Source organism: Syzygium oleosum, unplaced genomic scaffold, assembly GCF_021117445.2.
Source record: "Syzygium oleosum isolate NSW1041296 unplaced genomic scaffold, Sole_v2.1 Sole_v2.10, whole genome shotgun sequence".
Taxonomy (NCBI): Eukaryota; Viridiplantae; Streptophyta; class Magnoliopsida; order Myrtales; family Myrtaceae; genus Syzygium; species Syzygium oleosum.
In genome coordinates this window covers 415,173-436,835 of record NW_026607494.1, presented here as the reverse complement: position 1 = coordinate 436,835, position 21,663 = coordinate 415,173, and the positions used below count along the sequence as shown (strand labels likewise).

Sequence of the window (21,663 nt, the reverse complement as noted above, 5' to 3'; positions counted from 1 at the left end):
TGACTAGTCCTCTCTCTCTCTCTCTCTCTCTCTGTACAATCAAGAAGTGTGAAGTTGAGCATTTCATTGATCTTATGTAAATTATCCACCGGGACCGAGGCTTTGTTTATAGAAGGGGGCGTCATAAATATTTGAATTGGGCAAGAATTAGCTGTTATTCGCTAGGTGTAGCCCATTTATTGGTGCTTCCCGTTATATGGTCTGATCGTTTGTGTTAACAGAGAGAGAGAGAGGGGTGTGAAGACAATGGGAAAAGAAAAAACTGATAGTGTGTGGTGGAGTGCATGAGTGCATATTACTAACATAAATAAAGAAACGACATCTTTACGAGCGGCAGCCACTTCTTTACCCTTTGAACTTCAAGGAGTTACACCGACCAAAAAAAAAAAAAAACTTGAAGGAGTTATAGGAGATTCATTACAATTTTGCATTGTGAAATTTGAATCAATTTGACAAGATCGGTAAAATACGGCGGATGTTGCATCAGTTTTCTTCAATTCAAACACGGTTTTTAATGATTGTGGAGAACTTGCTCCGTCTTTACTTTCGACGGTTGTAGCGGATAACACCACGGGGGGGACGGGGAAATGAAATCAAATACATTAATTCAATGGACTAGTGGAAGCCAGGAGATCAGTTTGAGTGGCATAATTGCTCCCACTTTTTGAGGTCTTGACCAGAGGGTTGTAGAAAACTGAAGAGGGCGTTTCCCAGGTGGCTCCGGTGGCCATTGAGAGGGTGGCAGTGGCGGCGCCAGCACCGAGACGAATTTTTATGTCGGTAGACATGTTAGCCAAATCAAGTATGTTAACGACAAGCGGACTGCATTGTGCAAATTAAGATCCGACTGAACAATGTGCACAAGTTAAAAGATCGAAACCGTAATTGGTCATAAGAAAACAAAGATTAGGCTTTAGCAATAAAATAGCGATCGGACAAAGTACTTGACCATCTGAATGTAACACACTTCAGGCAACACCAGGTTTAATATCTGAATCGTGGAAAAGCTGGTCAGATTTGTTATGTATCTCCTTTTTTTATATGCTTCTAGTATTCTACCATTCTAATTCTTCATCCTGACTTTGAATCACAACTTAGACTTTCACCCACAATGGATAAGTTTCTGCTCTCAGCTAACCGACACAGCACAAACAGTTCGATTTATCTTTATAATCATCACAAAAAGCAAGGTGGTATCAACGAACAGATAAAATTAATAAAGGTGCCGAAGTATGCAAATTAACAGTAAAAAAATGCAAGTTTTGCTGTTGAATCATCAGAATACAGTAGTCTGTTCAACTTACTCAATCGAATCTTGGGTAACTTCTTAGATGAAATACTTAACCATCTGAATTTCCTTCTGCTTGAAGCCACACTTCTCATAGAATGCTTTATTCTCATTGATGCAGTCAAGAATCGCCTTATAGCAACCCACAGATCGGGCATGATCAGCAAGAAAAGAAAGAACCTTCTTCCCTAACTGCATCCCCCTAGAATCACGATCAACGACCACGTCTTCGATATGCCCAACCTTGCCACAGTTCCTTATGAACTTCTTCTCGATGAACACACTTCCAGTGGCGATGATCTTTCCGAGACTAGTATCCTCGATCACACAAATCACATGGTCATCGCCCAGAGAGCTGAGCTCTTGGAACCGTATTTCAAAATCCTTATCAGAGATCGCATCGCAAACTGTCAGTTGCTGTAGTAGCTCTACAAACCCTTTGTTTTTGTCAGAGATCTCTAGTTTCCGAACTTGAAGATTGCGTGCTTCATTTAGTGGGACCCCCGTCTGCATTTCCGGAGATGACGCTTCTGTTTACACCAACTTCATTCACATCAACAAGCAAAGTATGAGAGATCATAGAATTTAAGAAAAGAACATGGAACGCACTTAGAAGCTCCACTATGTTAATAAAGTAAAGGTAAACGACACATAAGACGCACATCATTTGCCTATCTAAACAAGCCACCTCGCACAGACTTGTAGTGGCCAAATCTGCTGAGCTCTAAATCAAAAAGCAAAAGATAAATGCAATTCACTAAATGTTTCCACTTTTCTGCCTTCTTCTGTCTACCATATATTAATGAAAATGTGATATCAGTTACTTCCTAGTGAGTCTGTTTGCAAAAGATAAAAACAAGAGGAGGAGGAGGAGAACTTGCTAGTGAGGCTAAATTAGTATGTATGTACTCAATACAAAGAGCAAAAAGAAGCAGTTCTATAGCGTCCTTTGTTTACATAGTGATATTCTCACTTTAAATTTTAAAGTTAGAAAGCAGAATCAAAGCATCTTATCTACAGCCTGGCAACAATTACCGCTGAAAAACAGAGCATGGTGAACAAGTTTCCTTGGCTTTGTCAATTTCAAAACCGCTCGTTAAACTTTCAAATAAAATTCTAACTAGGAATAAGCCATTAGTTGCTTTCTTTGTTACACAGTAGGTATCTGTAATGACGTTTGGTGTTAATACACAACAACACCATTTTTCATCGATAAATTGGAAAACAACATATGCAGTGCTTATTAGTCAAAAACTCACAAAATGGAGTTGTTCTTTCTCAAAGCATAAAATGACTCACAAGCTTTTTCTTACCTGGACTTAGTTCATGTCTAGGATATGGCAGAACATATAATCCAATAAAATATGCACAGAGAAATCAGATAAGCCAAAAAATAATAATAATAATAATAACTAACTCGACACTTCTGCATATTTTGGAAACAATGCCCATGATCACCATACAACAACAGGAACTTTTGCCCACACTTATTAAGTGATTTCCCAGCATTCGTAAATGCCAGTACAATTCTTATGGGCAAAAGAGCAAAATGACGCTGAGAGCGATGTTGATTAAAGTTTCGCCGTCAATTGTTACAAATGCTGGTAAAGACATCCAAAAATGCCACCAAAAGTTCTCTCTTTAACGGCATTTGCAAAATGCCGTGATCTGTATTACTTGTAGCAACAATTGTAAGTGCCCGTAAAAGTCATTGCAAATGTCACCGAAAATATTGCTTCATCACAAATTACGTCCACTTAAAACTGTGAGGTTGAGACAGAGAGCGACAATCAGATTACAGAGTTTGCGACACTCATTAAAGACGCAATGAACCCCTAAACAGCCATTTCAGTATCGGAAGATTCCCCACAAAAGCAGAAGACACCGATCGATTACGAAAGCTTCATATCAACTCATGCACCAAAATGCAAACCAATGGTGATGGCGTGCTAGCTTGCACACCGACAATGGCAAAGGCAACGACTGTGGCGATTCGGCGAGGCATTGGAAAGAAAGGGTGCTAAAAATTATTTTTGTTTCTAAAAAGGGAGGTGGAGGGGAAAACAAAACCCTTTACCATTCTTGTAATCCGAGGAAATTGTCAAAAATGCAAGCAATTTTACCGGAAATTGTCAAAAATGCAATCTGGGTCATGTGAATTTTGCCTGATGAGCACAGACCAATAGTAACTAAAAGTCAGCAATCTCTTTCCTACAAAAGCCAGACACAACAACAATCTAAGGAAAAACAGTACACTAGACTGTCCCGCGCTTTCCTAGAGTGCGATTGAGCTTAGCCATCATGTAATTGAAATTCCCAGAATCGCACGATTGCCGGCATCGGCGCTCGACACCCGACACTGTGTCTAGTGCTTTGAATTCAGAAAGAGCTTAGGGATTGCCTCGAAGAGAAAGAAAAAAAACAAAAAGGATTACGCCATTCACAACGCTCGTAATCACGATCACAAAGCCTGAACTGAAAGAGTACCTTCCGCTCGATTCGAACTGGATGCGCGCCGAGTGATTGATGAAATGCGCGAGAGAGAGAGAGAGAGGAGGCAAAGACACCGAGATTTGCTGGGTCCAACTGGCGAAATGTTTCCTCCAAAAATACGAGGAGGGCCAAAAACGGAATTTCGGTTTGATTAGCGGGGAGAAGAAAGGTAAATTACAAGGTCAGAAAATAAATGGATACGTTTTTCTAAAAGTCCTAAAATTTATCGCGAAAGTTCCGTTGTGTTCTAAAACATTCAAAAAGTGCAATCGAATTCTAAAACTTATCAAAACCGTCAATTTGTCTAGCGAAAAATGCTAATGTAGCATTTTTAATAATTTTTTTTCCTACGCGGAATTTTTTTTTATTATTAACAAACTATTTGAATTAAATTAAAAAAAATTATAAAAATTATAAAAAAACAAAAAAGAAAAAAAGAAAAGAAAGAAGGAGCTTTGCCAGTGGGGTGCCGTCGCCCATCGAGGGGCCAGTGACCTCTGCCGACCCTGGGTGAGGGCGCCTAGATTTGGGCAATGCTGGCCCTCAGCTGAGGTAGGTTATGACCTGAGGCCACTGACTAGGGCTGTAAACGGTTCGGTTCGGTTCGGTTTTCTTGAAAAACCGAACCGTTAAGGAAGCATCCCTGAACCGAACCGAAACTTGCTTGAACCGAATTGGAACCGAACCGAAAAACCGATTTGGTTCGGTTTGGTTCGGTTCGGTTCGGATTAGTTTTCGGTTTCTTCTTCTTCTTTTTTTACTGAGCAAGTACAGAACAACAGCAACGCAGGGTACTCCGTTCAACACATTCCAATTCTCTAAGACTATCATAATCCACATATAACACAATCAGCCAATCCGCACTATCGAACGCATACCAGAACAACAAAAACATCGAAGCCCTAACCTTTTCACCCCAAAGAAGAACACTCGGGAACTCTCTGGGTTTGTCGCGGCCGCGAATCTGCTTCGGAATCGTGCAGCAAAATCGGAGCTTTGTCGAACAGGCGTGAACAGGTATCCTTCGGTGATGGGGATGATACCGCCGGTGCCCTTGCACCAAGAGCCGCCGCCGACGACGGGGAACCGAGGAACGGAAAAGGTGACGATGGCGAGGCTCGGTCGCGATCTCGTCTCGGTAGGGCTCGGTCGTGCGGACCGGCGGAGGAAAACGCCCGGCTCGGGCCCGTGATCCCGGCGGGAGCTGCGGCCGTCGGAGGCGGCGGCGGCGGCGGAGGGGGGGGGGAGTCGCGAATTTCGGAGGCGGAGCAGCGAGGAGGAGAGGGACAGGGAGAGAGGGAGATGCGAGCGGGAGAGAGGGCAAGATAGGGCTTTTTAGGGCTAAAACCGAATTCTTTATTTCAGTTCGGTTCGATCCGAACTTATCCGAACCGAACTGAAATAAACCGAATTAAAAAAAATGGTTAATTTTGATTATCCGAACCGAAATCGAAACCGAACCGAAATGCATGAAATTTTCGGTTCGTATCTCTGTTCGATTTTTCGGTTCGGTTCTGACACCCATACCAGTAACCATCACCTGCCCTGGACGAGGCCTCGCAAGCCCAAGACAAGGGCTATTGACCCTCGCTAGGCCTAGGCAATACCTCGTTGGCCCTCACCTAAGGCTAGTGAGGCTCGCCTAAATCTAGGTTGAGGGCACCTCGACCGGGGCGATGCCCGACCTTCGCCTGGGGCCGACGAGCTTTGCAAGCCTTGGGCAAGGGTTCGTCGACCCCTGTGGCGATGGGTGGCAGCCGTAGCTCCCACATGCAGGCCTTAGTATTTTTTTTTTTTCAAATTTTGTTTTTTTTAAGAAAATTTTATCCGTTTTAGTTTTCTTAATTTAATTTAAATAATTTTTTAATAACAAAATAATAATAGAATTTCGTGCAGAAAATTCTTTTATTGATAGATGCCACATCAGTATTTTCCAGTAGAAAAATTGATAGTGTTAATTTTAAGACTCGATTAAATCAATTTGACAAATTTTAAAAATCGATTGTACTTTTTGAAAGTTTTAGGACTCAATTACATTTTCGCGACAAATTTTAGGATTTCTTGTGAACATATCCCTAAGATAAATCTCTTGAACCTTGATTCAATGTGCAATGTGGTAGTCCAATTTTTAATTTGTTCTATGGAATCTCTTAACTTTATCTCAAAGTGCAATTTGATCTATCAAATTAAATATGTACCAAAAATTTAAGAATTATATTAGTTAAAGTTCATGAATTATATGAATAAAATAAATAATTTAAAAGCTCGGTGATCATTTTTGTCCTTACCCACGAATAAACGCAAACAAGAATCGAAAATCTGTTCTTCCTTTTCCATCTCTCTCGATTCTCTGGTAAAAGTGGTGAAGAAGAAGAAGAAGCAGGAGGAGGAGGAGAAGGAGGGGAGTTTTGCGTCTTCATCCGAGCCTCTGAGAGCTTCTTCGACGATGCTACCTGCGTCCATCTTCGCTGCGTGCGTGAGACGATACCATTGATTCGAAGCCGGTGCAATCCTCCCCTCCGCGAAGCGAGCCGCCCTCCTCCTCCTCCCTAATCTCCCGGAGCCACACGGATCGCGCGCTCCCTCTCGATTCGTGTCGAAGATCGGGGCGGGGCCGGAATCGGATCAGGTAATCTAGTTCAGCTCGTTCGTTCGAATGGGCTCTTGGTGGTGGGGGGAACAAGAAGAAGAAGAGCTGCTTGTTCTCAGCCTCGATGTGTCGTTTGCTTGGCGCAGTTATCTATCTGCGTCTGTGGCCTGTGCGGTGTTCTTATGTTGGTATGCGGGAATTCTTTGGTCGTTTGTGATGATGTCGCCGGAACTGTCCGCGCGGCTGCGGGCGGAAGTCGCCGCGAGGGGCGAGCCCGGTAAATGGATTAATCCATTGGACTTTTCCGTTGTGGTGAACGGTCGATATGGAAGTCCGGGGAACTGCGTGAATGTAGGGATGTCAGTCCAGTCGCCGGGGGATTGCTGAAGGCTTTTTAGATTATTTCGGAGCTGATTCGACGGACTCTTGGGAGATCCATTTCGTGTTTAGAAATGCCGCGAGCGACTCCCGGTTCGTGGGTTTAGGACTAGCTGGGCAAAGCTCTTGTCTTTAGAAACATATTCTTGAGTTCTCTTGCATCATCTTGTTGTCTTCGGAAGTTAAGATTAGTCTGTCCCCTTCACGTCACTCAGAGACTGCGAAAATTGTTCTGTGAGATATCTTTCGGTGATATGGCATTTCATGTGAGATGAGTTTGGAGATTCATTTAGATTATAGTCATGTGCACACTCAGTTTACTAGATCTTAAGAGCCTGGTGTTGCTATTGTGCGATTGATATAATGTCAATTTGTTATCGGCAAAATGTTAAGTTCTGTTGAAATAACTACAGAAAAGCGTAGTAGGCATCGGGCTTTGTTTGGTCAGCATTTTCTTTTTTTCGAGTAGTTAAGTTTCGTTGTTGGAAGACTTTTTGGCTGTGAAGTTCCTTAAGGGGCAAAAGGTATGGCAGTTGTATCTTTATTTGATCAGAATTAATCCTACTGGTTGAACTTAAAGATGGTTAAATCTTAGTGTGTCCTCTGAACTTTTGGATGAATAATATCTTGCTGAATAAGATGGAAATAATCTACCGCAAGCTTAAGAATTTGTCTAGTTAAAATGTTAAGCTTAGTGAATTGATTGATGTTGCAAATTTTGGTCAGGACTGGTTGTGGTTCATGTATGCATGTTTACAAAAGCAGGAAATATTGATTTCTGTGACTAGATCAAATTCACATCCAAGCAACCCTCGCTCATTATAATAACACATATCTCCTTGAGGTGAAGTCTTGCCTTAGGTTGTCTTCACAAGCCCCCATTTGACACTGTATGAGCGGTGACTTCTCTGGTCAATAGACAAAGCTGTCATTTTTTAGTTTCTTAATAATATCGGAAAAGTATAAAGTTGCTGGAGACAGGAGTTAATGAATGATTCTGATGATGATCTTTATGTTTCCAGATCCACAAACTGGAGCAAGAGATATCCATAAAACATAAAAATGTCATTGATTAAGCGCATAACTCCATTTTTTGCTGCTCGGATTCGAGAGAACCATAGGCTTTTGAGCTCTTCTGCTTCAGCACTTCGTGAAGCTTCTTCCTCGCCATTGCCATCTCCTGATGACGTACACCTAACTGACAGTTGCATTCAGGTATTTTTATCTTAATATGATATTGATGGGCTTCAAAAGAGGGAGTATGTAAAGCTTAGATGTAGTTGACACTGACTGAGGACCTGTATTTGATTGGCTTCATCTTAGATCCCTATGCTTTCTGAATCCTATAGTTCCAACTGGGTACCGAGGTAAATGGATATTTAGGTAACACTTTAAAAAATTCACCAACTCTATGTTGGATCAATAGGATAGTTTGCATATTAGGGAAAGTAATGGTACCCATAATTATAGTTGTCCTTTTCTTTTCCAAGCATGGCACCTAGATGGGATGGCTAGTAAGTTTGTGAAAATAGTTATAGTCACAATATTCATTGTAATACTCCCTTAGTTAGATCTCATACCATCTCTATCTTGGAGTTGGCAAGCACTCCATGGTGCCTTCTACATGAAATCTTATTTTATAGCAGCAGTGCTTTTTGGTAACAGAATGTTGACTATAAAAGTATTCCATGTATCCTCGTATGCATGATTTTCAGAAATATGGTCGGTTTGTGAGAGTTGCAGCTTCTTCAATGGCTTAGATCATGTAGAAGAACACTTTATAAGTAGAATAGGAGAGGATTTACATCAACATAGAATGCTTTGAACGTAGAGTATCTAAGGAGCAGGGATAGTGATCCTTTTCCTCTTGTCGAGTCATTTTCAAGTTCTGATTGACTGTAGGACTACCTTTCAGAGAATGAAAGAACTGCAGGCGAGTGAAAGATCCTGTACTGAGAAACTGCTCCGCTTGAGTGTAGAAACTGGTGGATGTTCGGGGTTCCAGTACGTTTTCGATTTGGATGACAAAGCGAATTCAGACGACAGGTACTCACTGAAAGTACAGGAGAGAAGTTTTGCTTTCTACATGGTTTCTCCTGTATTGACCAAGATGTGAAAATTCATTTGAGCTATCTTGCTTTCAGGATTTTTGAGAGAGAAGGAGTTAAACTTGTTGTAGACAATATTTCATATGATTTTGTGAAAGGGGCAACTGTTGACTATGTTGAAGAGCTTATCCGTTCAGCTTTCCAGGTAGCTGTTGTGACAGTGGACCTTGAATATAACAATTATGTTCCCGTTTTACATTTCACTGATACTGCAACTATCGGAGAGATCAATTTGCTTATTTATGAATTTTTCACAACAGAGTGAGCTGTTGGAATAATTCTTTCTTTTCCTCATTTTCATGTTTGTCTATGGTTAGGCTTACCTTGACCGACAACTCGTAATTTCTGGTGTCATGTGCAGGTAACTACAAACCCAAGTGCAGTGGGAGGGTGTAGCTGCAAAAGTTCTTTCATGGTAAAACAGTAATCCTCACATTTCTCGCTCTCCACTGACATATAGTCAGTTCTCGAGAAAATTTAGCGTTCCTCGATTACTATGTGCCATCGAGTCATTTGTTGTAAAGTTGGACACAGGAGTTAACAGACTCTTGACACTTAACAGGTGTAATGCTACTCATTTGTAAGTTCTATAACTGAGCCTGCTTTTTGGACTTTTGACAAATTTTTTTTTGACGATTCCATCCATGCCTTGTTTATGCGTCTAGTGGACCGTTTATAGGTTAGTCGGTTTGGGGCACCTATTGGCGGCGTCTGAAAACTCCATATATTCATAAAGAAGATTTGGTTGGCAGAAGAAAAGAAGGATTGGTAAAGTTCATCACAATGCTAAAATCGGAAGCTGTTGAGAGATGACAGGGTTCCCCATGGTGCCCTCGTGATGCAACGATTTGCCAGATCCAATCGAAATCTGAAAAGAACAAAAATGACGCATGGTTGCATGAACTGGTAAACCGTCTGCCCTTCTTCCCTAGCTATTAAAATGGCATGGATTGCAATAAACATTGTTTAGGACGTGCATAAAAGATGCGTGGATGAAAAACTTAAGTCCCCGGATGTTGCACCTTGAGCTCCGAATACCAATCTTTAAGAATCTCAAAGAGAACCCAACATTCGCAATGGAAGAATCTCAAAGCGAATCTAATCAAGGTGTTTAATAAAGACATGGTGCTATATCAGATGACGCCAAAGCTTGTGTACGAGAAAACACTGTGCAGATGGGAAAATAATAACAAAATCCCGACCTATCATAGTTATAACTTCCAATTTGCATTTCTCTATATAAACTTGGTAGTCAAAAGACCAAATACCTTATAAATATCAATAAATCGTTATACCTAATTCAACATTAACCGTGACCTTAAGACCCTCTAATCTTAATCTCTCTCCCACCATCAAACCACTAGCTAACCTTCATAGCAGAAGAGAGAGAGAGAGAGAGAGAGAGAGAGGTTTTATTGGTGCATTGTATCTTAGGCAGAAGGGTGGCGGCTCGGGTTTCGGGAGGAGAGTGAACGGAGCATTTAATGAACTATGTTTTCTGGTTGGTGGAGTGTGAAGATTAATAGGAGTATTAACTGTGCTGATATTATTTGCAAATTCAAGGAGCAAATTGGCTAACTGAAAAATTAATATAAGCAAAATTGTTTAGGGGCAAAAGTTAGAGAGGATGATTTGATTCTCCCTTGGTAAATTCATCAAAGTTAGACATTGCAAAAGGATAAGCTTGACATATTCTCAACATCCCGTTCATCCAAGACAATCATATCGTGTCAAGTACTATGAATTGCCATGCTCATAGCGCACCTAAAAGACATTAATTCGAAAACTGGCACTACACAGGTCCACAAAGCCAATTTTAAACTCTCCATGAACTCAAGCTGTGATTTTTCCTTTTGCAATTTCAAATAAAAAGCTCAAGCAAAGAGAATCCAGAGCACAAGCACCAAAACGTTAATAGTCGTTACTGGATTGCATCAAAGAGCAGACACACAGGTTACAGAGACTCTTGGGCAAAAAACAGCTGAAATTCAGTAAATACTGCCACTGATGATTCCACAAAGAGAAACATTTTAGTAACACAAGGTTACAAAATTAAGTTTTGAGGCAACCATGCGCATGAAACTTATTCAAGAATGGAAAGTGCAACACAAATGCATCCTCCAAGAACTCAGAAGCATAAATACATGCTGCAGTTGTCAGGAGGAAAAATATCACTCTTCTGATTGCCTTTGACCCAAAACTGGAATGTCCTCGTACCGTTTCTGCGGATCACAAACACAAACATGATTTAAACCCAGACACATGAAAAGATCACACGGTGCAAAGGTCTTAAAGTGAGGACTGTCACACAACAAGAACTTCAAGAAGCAAAGAAATCAACAGCTGTCAATACTGTTGCCAGCCAAAATAGCCAAGATTCTGTCACTTCAAAGACCGCCTGTCCTTTCTATTTATAGCTTCATTAAATCGAAACAAAAAAATGTTGCCGGCCTCGGACTAGTGCAGCAATCAAATGAAGTACGTCACCCACAGAGCCCAAAGGTTTTCACTTTTCATTTACTATCCTCTCTCAATAAGGAAGAAAAGTAAGGCAAAGGAATAGATACATATTATTAACTGCAAACCCAGCATCGGCGCACCTACTATGAAGACCACGTAAGGCCATGGCAACAATACCCACTGATGACGTTGACAAAACACATGATTATAACACCGAGTATATAGCTACATATCTTTCTACATATTAAGAAAATAGTTGATGTTTTTCATCGATGAATTCTACTTTAATACATTTGTTTTATAATCCAACTTGGTGGGACATTACAGAGATGAACACAATTGGTTACAACAAGGTAGTTTCTTTGTAATCCACTCTCTCCACTCTCTTTTCTACTCCACTTCATGTCTTCTTGTGCACATCTATTAGCCTTGCTCAATCTTGCACACAAGTAATTGTGTGCCCCTCAACTCGTATATATCATATGACCCACGCACTCCCAAATAGATGGTCTTGCTAAAGAATTCCGCATTACTTGCTATTGCATTTTGATCCGCATTATATACATGTGGTCTTCGTCTATCTAACTTAGTTTGGTTGGGCTTTCTAAGCTCGTATTAGAGCCAGCTTCCGCCCTGGATCGATCCCGAGTGTGAAGCCTACTAATTCATTGAATTCCACGTGCCATTCATAGTCCATTTTGCACGTGAGAGGGGGTGTTAAGAGTATCCTATGTGACTAGTTTATGGGATTTCAACACCTGGCAGTTTAAATTTTTTGTTGGACTTTCTAACATATCCCACAACCACGAGATCCAGCACTTCGATCATAATATGATGAAAAGAGAAGGCACTTACTAGTATTCCAAAGCAAGAATTTTTCTAATCACAAAAACAATGATGACCACTCGATAACAGGAAACCCACATAATGTTCAAAGTAAAAAAACTATCTGATTCTTTATTTTCTTGGTAAGTAAAAAACGTCCCCTTGCCTCCAAGCCCCGGTTCCTTAAGGGGAATGGGTAGCATACTAAGAAAAAAAGAATACCGCTTAGAACATTTGAAGATCTGCCCAGAATTCATGACTCACTATTCAAAGATTATATGAGCCATTTCTAATAGCAAAAATCTCAACAGCATTGATCTTTCACAACTTGATATAAGTTTCATCAGATTATCGTGATTGAAACACACAGAATTTCTACCACAGCTAGAGATGCATTTACAGATCATTGATTGTCTGGATGCGGGTAAAGAGATATGAAGAGCAAAGCATATATGGAGACAGATGCGTACCCCAACGTTGTTGTACTCCCAGAGCTTATGAACTCCGTAGTCCACAGCCTGCATCAAATTGTTTCGGCGACATAATTAGCATATAAGGTCCACTACACATGACCACTAACCTGGAAAAGAAAATGCAATAGCCCCAAGACACATTTCATTCTCGAACGCACAGTACCCAAATTCCCCATTTACTTTTCATTGAACCCAAAATGCCCATTACCCAACAAAGTAATTTCATAACAATGACCAAGCTGATCCGACCTTCTAATGGAAAACCACCGCAGATCACTGAAAATCCATAAAACATCTCAATTGAAGAAACACTCTGAGCAATACCAAGATACAATCGAAAATTTTCTTTTTGTTCAATTAACTCAAAACTCGGAACAAAAAAAATCAAAACTGCAAATCCAAAACCCCAAGCAGCGGAAGACACAACGATCTCATTCCCCAGCTTAAATCCTCCAAAGCCTCGACGAACCCCACGGACAACAGAACTCGAAAAGAGGATCAACCCAAAAGCAAAGGACCATTTCAGATTGGAATCTCGGTACCGAGATCGTAGCTCACCCGTTCTCCGAGAAAAGCTCCGGCGACGACGAAGGTGACGTAGACGGAGTTCCGGCGCATGATGACCCGGTAGAAGCCTTCGAGGAGGCCGCCTCCGCTTCTGCGAGCTGCCGATTCCATGGCTAGGCGCTTCGAATCTCCGTCAATCGATCGCAATCGCTCTCGCAGGTCGCGTGGGTCAGTTAGGGTTCGTGCGAACACGCTCCTCAGCGGAAAACGAATGATATGGAGATGGCCGGTTTAGCTCGGGACCTGCTAAGAGAACGAACCGTAATGGTTTGAACCGGGATCGTTCAGTTGAACCCGGTTCAACATGCCTTCGCATGGGCCGGATTCTTGCAGGCCCGCGCTTTGCATTTTGCTTTTGCCCTATCAACTTCATCGGATCGAATCCAATGTGTCCACCGGTTCTTTGGTAATTGTGGGAAATACAGGTACAAATTAGGGCTTCGTTTGTTTAGCAGAAAATGAAAAAACATTTCTTAAAAATGATCACTTGTATTACTTCAAATTCCATTATCGGCAGCAATTTATATCTAAACATTTTTGCGGACGATGAAAATTTTTTTCGTTCATTTATTTTACAAGCGATACAGCCGATCATGTTTAAGATAATGTTTTTCAAATCATTCATGAGCCTATGCTCATTTGACTCTATTGCCAGCAGCCTTCCACTATATGTACAAAATCTCGTTCTCTGAAGGGTTAACATGAGTTGATCTAATTCACGTAATATAGGTTTCGTTTTCACTTCGAAGTACTTGGAGCACATGTTGGCGGCGTAAAATTGCCACGGACAATCGTAATTCGCTCTTAATTCAATGGCTAGTAAGAGAGTAAGTAGTCAAAATCCTCAAATTAAGAGCATAAAAAGTCATTCTCATAAGATTTTCTATACATAAATACTCTAATTGTTAGTTTTTTCCTTTTTCATTCATGATATTGTTATTTCTTGTTAAAATATGAATTGCGTTAAATAACACTAGGATTTAAATTTTCGCATATAAATTTTCGCTATGACTAATATCTTTGTAATATGTCAAGTGTTATTTGACACTAAATAAGCTCATAAGTAAAGAGAGAGTATACATATATAAAGAGCGTATGAACTCTCATTTGCCATGGTAGGAACGGCATGTGGAATTTGACGAACAAAGAGCCAAACACGCGAAATGAACTATGGTGGAATTTGACTTTGATATCACGTTAGAATGTCTAATCTTAAAGCTTAAATTTATTAGGAAAAATGACGTAAATGGTCTCCGAATTTTGGCTCAATGTGCACTGTAGTCCATGAGTTTTAAATTTGTTTAATATGATTCCTAAATTTTAGCCCAATGTATAATATGGTTCTTGAATTTTAAATTTGTTCAATTCGATCCTCGAACTTTTTGTAGATGTTTAATTTAGTTCCTCAACTTGATAATCCAAAGACCAGACCATGGATGTAATAAGCTAGCGACTAGATTGGATATTTACCATAAACTAAGGGACCACATTACACAATAGGTTAAAATTCAAATACCGCATGGAATAAATTAAAAATTTAGGAATCATATTGTATGTTGGGCCAAAATTCAAGTATCACTTGTGACGTTATTTCGACTTATAAAGAGTAGGGGTGAGCGATTCCATATTCTTTACAGTTTTCGCTTGAAACTTGGAACCTATCCGCGTGTATAGGTTCCTCATTTTTTGGAATATGAAACTTACCCGTTAGAACTTGAATGCTATCATGTCACACATTCTAGGGTCTAACGGGCTCTTTTTTTGTTTCATTTTTTGTTAAGCAAAACAAAAATGAGCCAACAATAAAAATGAAAGCTTCTCATTAATTCAGTCAACAAAAAAAAAACACAAGGACTATTGTACCAGTTCATTTTTGTTAGGACCAGCCTAATTGCTAGTAAATCGAATCCAAGGCTATATTTCTCATCCTCAAAAAGTGAATAATGTGATATCCTGAACTTCCATATGTCAAAGAAATGTGAGGACCCTAAAAGGTTGGAGCGCTCATCGACAGAAATTGAGAATTTCGAACTTAGAAGTTCAGGTGTCATTTTAACGCCATCATTGTCACCTTTGAGATCATATACCGTGTTTCTTGGTTTCCTTCGCCATGCGGCCCGACTCTTTGCCGCATCACCCACACTTTCATTTTCCCTCCATTTCTCTCCTCCCTCTTACTGCTAGCTTCACCGCCCTCTTGCTTTTCATTTTTTTCTCTTTTCTTCTTCCCCTCCGCCACTTGGCGGAGGAGAAGTGCCAAGTGGCGCCCACCTTGGGCCGTGTGGCTCCACCACCCCATACGGCCAATGGCCATACATGCAAGGAACGGGGAAAACCCCTTGACTCTCTTCCCCCCCCCCCCCCCCCTCATTTTTCCTTTCTTCCCGCTGGTTCTCTCACTTGCTCTCTCTCTCTCTCTCTCTCTCTCTCTCTCTCTCTCTCTCTCTCTCTCTCTCTCTCTCTTCGCTTGGAACTCCACCAGCCGCTCGATCCATCCGTGGCAGCCGTCCACCGCACAACGCCGCCCGACCAGTCACCGCTCCCTCCGCCATCCCGTCTCCTCTCATTGGCAACAGCAGCAGCCACCGCAAGCCCGGAAAATGCCACGCCGTGCTCTCCCTCTCTCTACGCCTTATATCAGGAACCGCGCGCCACGCCGCCGCACTCACCGTTAAGGCAAGTGTACTCTCTCACCCTATACTAAACATTATAGTGTTTGCATGTCGAGTTTAGGTCTCAAATTATATAATCTGGTGCTAGGATGTTATGGGGGAAATTGTTGATTATGTTCGGCTGAGGCGGGGTTGTGATGGAGAGTCCGATGAATTTGTGTGTTCGCCAAGCTTGTTGGCGAGGTTGGAGATCCTTAGGAAGTCGTGGCAAGAATGGACATTCAATTGGGTGTCGTAGAGGAGCCTAACGATCGGCTAGATGCTCTAGCTTGGTCGGCGAGGTGGGCCGAGTGCCCCGGCACAGACAGCGGCGTTGGCAGTGGAAGATGAGTGCGACCAAGAAGCCAATCACTTGATTGGTGGAATAACCAGGCATCCAGCATGGTCTTGGGCCGAAGGTCTCGTGTTTTCGGAAAATATTGTAAGCTTTCAAGATCGTATGAGGTAATTTGGGAATCGCAGATTAGAAATTAAGAAATAATAGATATTATATAGTAAGGAGTCTATAGTCGTATATTAGAAATGGTGAGAAGTTGTTGAATTGATACTCATGAATTGGTTTGGAGTCCGAGGAGTGCACGGTAAGTTATAAGTTTATTGTGAACTATGCATGTGATAAATGAAAAGATTGCTTGTGCGTGTGAATGTGTGACTAAGAGATGAATCGATGCCATCGATTTACATACGACGGTGCCCCGAGGAGCCGTAGGGAATGCGGGATGCCGTGGTCAGTGGACTACGATGCCTAAGAGGAGCTATGCCCTAGATTCCCTGGGAGTATGATCGGGATGCCGTGGTCAGTGGACTACGAAGCCTGCGCGGACTGATGAGAATACTGGCGTATACTGCGGCAGACCGGAGGGCGCGCCGAATACTGCTAGACGGGATGTTCCTCCTTGCGTGGCTGGCGTGCGCACCGGACATGTGCCTTGGAGTGGAGATTAAAGTTTGATTAATGACGTAAAATGCATGCGTCGTATGCTCGTGTTATCGCCTGTTCCATTGATTTTTGATCTTAATGCCCGGTGATTGGTAGCAGAGAAAGAAAAGGGAGTCTATGCATGCTATGGCTGGCTTATTGATTAGTTTAGTTATCTATCTGATTGATCCTGTTGATATGCTTGACATTATCTATTTAATATAGCATGATAGAGTTTATTTTGCTAAGCTTTCGCTCACTATTTATTGTTGATAACTTTTTACAGATATGTAGCTATGCCGATACTTCCCACATCGACCTCCATTAGTTTTGGAGCACCCATCGATTTCGAGAGCCATCTGTCTGAGTTCATGGACCCTGATTACCCAGTGATAGTCTTTTTTAAGTGTATCTCTATTTTGACAGTAGATATTGGGTCCCTAGTGGGACTCATACTTTTGGAGTTTGTAGTCGTCTATGTTTGTGTTGAAGGATGGCTGGTGGGACCTTTCCCACACTCGAGGCAGTATGGAGCGGACGACATTACTAGTAGCGAGGTCGTGTGAGGCTAGTATCGACGAGTGGGAAGGACCATTTTTGGAAAGACACGACTGACACTTTTTGGGATAGAGTCATGTGTTTGGGTGATAGCTTTTGATTTTGATGTGGTCGGTGGGTCCATGTGGATAGTTTGGGTTGGAGTAGCTCCTGTAGATAGTCTCCACGAGTGCAACTCACCCCCTTGTATCACCCTTGTTATTAAATAAGTTGAATTGTAAATTTCATCACTTGCTTGTCCTTGCATTTCTATGTTTTCTATATCATATTCATGTTATAAATGTTGACCTTAGAAAGAAGCATCTTCCGACTGCGAAAAATCTTATGACTATTGAGAACTAGAAGATTCCTCTTGAAAAGGGTGGGCTTGGGATGTCACAGCCCTAGAGATGATATCAGAGCCTAAGTTTACTCTGGAGTGATAAGGTGCGCTAGCGACTGAAAGGTTAGGATGCGTGTGATGTAAGACACCCGATGCATGTGTTTGTTAGTTCTGTGCTAGGAAGATACAAGTAACCATGGTTACTCATATTATGTTAGTAACATCTATTACGTACGAGATACTGTGACAATTGATCATCTGAAGTAGTTGGTGATCAATGTGTAGAAAACTTGTAAGACAAGATGAGAAGGAATAGTGGATCATCTTCTGGTTCTGCACATGGAAGGGATCATCGAGTGGATGGAATTCTCAAGACTTTGGCTAATGTGGGGGCATTATTTGAACAACAAGCCCAACAACAAGCGGCTGCAGGAAATGGTGACCGCCACGTACAAGGACTCATTGAGCAATTTCTGAAATTGAAACGAATTAAGTTTACGGGATTAAGAGATCCCAGTGAGGCAGAAAGGTGGATGAGAAGTTTGGAGAAAATATTTAATCTGTTGAACCGCAATGATGCTAATAAGATGATCTTAGCTGAGTACCAACTGGAAGGGAATGCTGAACATTGGTGGAAGGCGTCCAAGGAAATGGTGTTTCCAACAGGTACGATAGTAGTATGGGGAACCTTTGTAGAGGTATTTTATGAGAAATATTTCTCTGGTTACACAAAAGATCAGAAAATAGCGGAATTCATGCAACTGTGCCAGAATAATTTGACGGTGGATTAGTACGAAGCAAAATTTTCTGAATTTTCTAGGTTTGTGCCTCGTATGGTTGAGAATAGTGAGGATAAGGCCAAGAGATTCTTAAATGGCTTGAAGGTGGAAATAAGGAGGCAATTGGTGCCGTTAGACATAAAGGATTATTGTGTACTTTATAGGCGAGCTCAATTTATTGAGTAAGAGTTAATGAAATGACGAATAGAGAACGAGGCACAAGGATGATCAGGTCACCAAACTACACGGGACAATGCTAGGTTTGGCAAGAGACCTGTCCAGTTTGAACAAATGCCTTTTGATCCTAACAAGAGACGCCACAATGGAAACCCTGGAAGGTCATGGAATGACTAGTCAAGGGGACAGAGACCAGTTTCAATGGGTAATTGCCATTTGTGTGGGAGGCAACATGGAAATGCACTGTGTCAATCACAAAAGCAATGTTTTAGATGTGGACAATATGGTCATATGTCAGGAATTATCCTCAAGGGGGACAGCTGTTGACACCTAATTTTTAGCTCATTTTTGTCATATTTTCAAAAATTTCAAAATTAAGTCTAGGGATCTTGGCCAAGCCTAGAAACCTATTTCTAAACCAAAAAATAATTTTTTAGCATTTTTCTGCATTTTTTTCTTAATTTCTTTTAGTCAAAATAGGCGAGAAAATCAACAAAAATAGCAAATGGAATTAGAAAATTCCATAAAAATAGTCATTAGTCTTATTTTAAATCCAATTTCAGGCTTGATGGGAAAACTAGACATCCAAGTGGTTCCCATTCCACAAAAAGAGCTCATGGCTTGGTGGAAGGACATGACAAAAGATAACCAAGTTTATGTCCAAGATAGGTTGGGATACCTTCTAGACTTGATCCATATGGAACATCAAGTCAGTTTGATCCAAGCATTGGTGCATTTTTAGGAAGTTTCCACCGCCACTTTCCAATTTAGAAAGTATGAATTGACACCGACTTTGAAAGAATATCAAGCCGCCATTGGAATTGATTCCAAGCCTAGGGTCGTAGAGCCACCTGTTGGACTTAATCCCATAAGCTTTCTTGCAGAATTCCTTAACCTCAAAACTTCCAAAATCAAAAAGTTAATCAAATCAAACACGGGTAGATTTCCATTATCCTTTATAATAGCCAACTTTTCCAAACTTCCTAGGGAAATGGGAAACACTTCAGCCCGGGTATTCATTCTAGCTTTCCTCGGCTTTGTTCTATTCCCCGTGTCTAGAACGGGATTAGACCCTTTAGTGGCTGTGATTGCAAGACAAGCATGTCTTAAATGGGATTTTTCTAATATGCTTCTTGCCCAAACTGTCATCTCCTTAAACACATACCAAAATCATGGGAAGGGTATCTTTCAAGCTTCTACCGGTCTTTTGTCTTTATGGTTCATCTTACACATTCGACCTTGGTGTCGTTTAATGAACATTTGCGAAATTTGTTCGGCGATAAATCCAATTGAGCGATACATTCGTATCCAAAACAAATTACCCAAACAATCTTTCTTAGATTGGGCCAATTTCATTAGAGCCTTAACTCCTAATCAAATCCAATGGCGGATCAATTGGCCAAAGATTAGCAAGGCAAGGATTACAAGCCAAGAAGGGAATGCGGTACCATTACTCGGGCTGAATGGGGGAGCCGCCTATTGTCTCTTGAGAGTTGTCAGACAATTTGGGATGCTTCAACAAGTCCCACCAGCATGGAATCCTGAGGAGTTTGCCTTTGACATCCCAAGTGGAATTATACCCGAAGAAGAGAAGAAAGACCTTCAAGACAAGGTTCACAAAATTATCCTTTCTTTGGATAATTCACCTTCACAAGTAGTGGAATGGCCTAAGGACTTGGAAGGAGACATGGAGATTGATATGGCATCCAAGGAATACATTAAGTGGATGGAAAGTAAACGACCAATTGATGTGGAGCCATTCGTTCCATTGATCATTATAACGGATCCCGAGGAAGAGTATGTCCCAGAATACATTATCCCACACGTGCCTGGAGTTGAGCCTTACATCCCCGAAGAAGTCGTGATCGATGTCGAAGAATGGGAATATCAAATCAAAGAATAGAAGGATTACCACGGGGCGGAAGCTACCTTAGTTAGCAAGAAGCCTAGACTTGGATGATTTAGAATTCCCATTCGAGTCTAAAATCATTTTGTAAATCAATCTTGGATTTTATATGAAATACTCATTTTTCAAAATCCTTTTGGATAAATTCAAAGACATGATTAAAAAGAAGGATCACCATGGATTACAATTCTTTGAATGGTATGATTTCTTGAGAAAAGCATTGATGAGAAGTTTTTATGCAAGGCTAAGGCTTGTGTAAAAGTTTTTATCCTTGTTAATCACAAGAAACCATACAATTAAAAGAATGTGGATTTTCATATTCATTTCACCAATTCTAATATCCCGATGGTTTTCATGAAGCAGGTTTTCTAGCAACGGAAGGCAAAAGACCCAAACCCGTTTACAAATTAAAATGGCCGAGAAAGAAACTCGCACTCGACTAGTTGAAGTGGAGAACCAGATGACGCAAATGGCTACCATGATGGCGGAAATGAAGGCCTTTATTCTCGCATCTCGAGGGTCTTATCCTACTACTCCAAATGTAGGAACTTCCAATACTATTGAAACACCAGTTGAAGACTCAGTCAGAAACAAAGAACCGATTCAAGAAAATCCTCCAAAGACTATGCCTGAGGTAGTGAATTTGGAAGAAGATGATCAAACCAAGAAAGCATCCAAAACAAAGGATGAAGAGGAGGCCAATAGAAGATGATCAAACCAAGAAAGCATCCAAAACAAAGGATGAAGAGGAGGCCAAACGATTGGCCAAAATTGAAGAATGCCTTGCAAGACAAGGATATGAGCTTCAAAGGTTCGATAAATTCTCGCCTTACGCAAAGGTGGTGGTTCTAGAAAACTACAAAGAACCGGAGTTTGTGAATAAATATGATGGAACTGGCTGTCCTAAAAGCCATTTGAAATATTACCTCCGCAAGATGGCAAGATATTCAGACAATATGCCACTTCTTATCAGCACATTTCAAGATAGTTTGAAGGGAGCAGCCCTGGCATGGTATACCGCTCTCGACATAGAAGATTTTACCGAATGGGATCATTTAGCGGGAGAATTCCTTCGCCAATACAAATTCAATGTCGAAGTACTTCCAACCCGGGAGGACTTAGTCAGAACCGAGAAATGAAGAAGCGAA

At 41.2% G+C, this 21,663-nt stretch overlaps 3 protein-coding genes across 4 annotated transcripts; 1 reads left to right on the top strand and 2 right to left on the bottom strand.

The window, feature by feature from the left end:
- Positions 1-1,225: 1,225 nt before the first annotated feature.
- Positions 1,226-3,889, bottom strand: LOC115692417 (glucosamine 6-phosphate N-acetyltransferase). The gene is made up of 2 exons (XM_030619257.2): positions 3,776-3,889; positions 1,226-1,831 (listed from the first exon to the last, which is right to left on the bottom strand). Exon 2 carries the CDS (start codon positions 1,799-1,801, stop codon positions 1,328-1,330), a length of 474 nt encoding a protein of 157 aa, XP_030475117.1. The 5' UTR covers positions 1,802-1,831; positions 3,776-3,889; the 3' UTR covers positions 1,226-1,327.
- Positions 3,890-6,077: 2,188 nt separating this feature from the next.
- On the top strand, positions 6,078-9,494 carry LOC115692410 (iron-sulfur assembly protein IscA-like 2, mitochondrial). Its single transcript, XM_030619248.2, has 5 exons — positions 6,078-6,410; positions 7,772-7,964; positions 8,665-8,795; positions 8,894-9,002; positions 9,219-9,494. The coding sequence occupies exons 2-5, from the start codon at positions 7,812-7,814 to the stop codon at positions 9,282-9,284; spliced, it is 459 nt and encodes a 152-aa protein (XP_030475108.2). The 5' UTR covers positions 6,078-6,410; positions 7,772-7,811; the 3' UTR covers positions 9,285-9,494.
- Positions 9,495-10,823: 1,329 nt separating this feature from the next.
- On the bottom strand, positions 10,824-13,399 carry LOC115692426 (cytochrome b-c1 complex subunit 9). Of its 2 annotated transcripts, XR_008817388.1 has the most exons (4): positions 13,174-13,399; positions 12,613-12,660; positions 10,898-11,079; positions 10,824-10,861 (listed from the first exon to the last, which is right to left on the bottom strand). XR_008817388.1 is itself a non-coding variant. In XM_030619268.2 (3 exons), exons 1-3 carry the CDS (start codon positions 13,291-13,293, stop codon positions 11,029-11,031), a joined length of 219 nt encoding a protein of 72 aa, XP_030475128.2. In that variant the 5' UTR covers positions 13,294-13,399; the 3' UTR covers positions 10,824-11,028. The 2 variants fall into 2 exon arrangements, 1 of the variants encoding a protein (XP_030475128.2); XM_030619268.2 differs by having other exon boundaries at positions 10,824-11,079.
- Between the last annotated feature and the right edge of the window lie 8,264 nt (positions 13,400-21,663).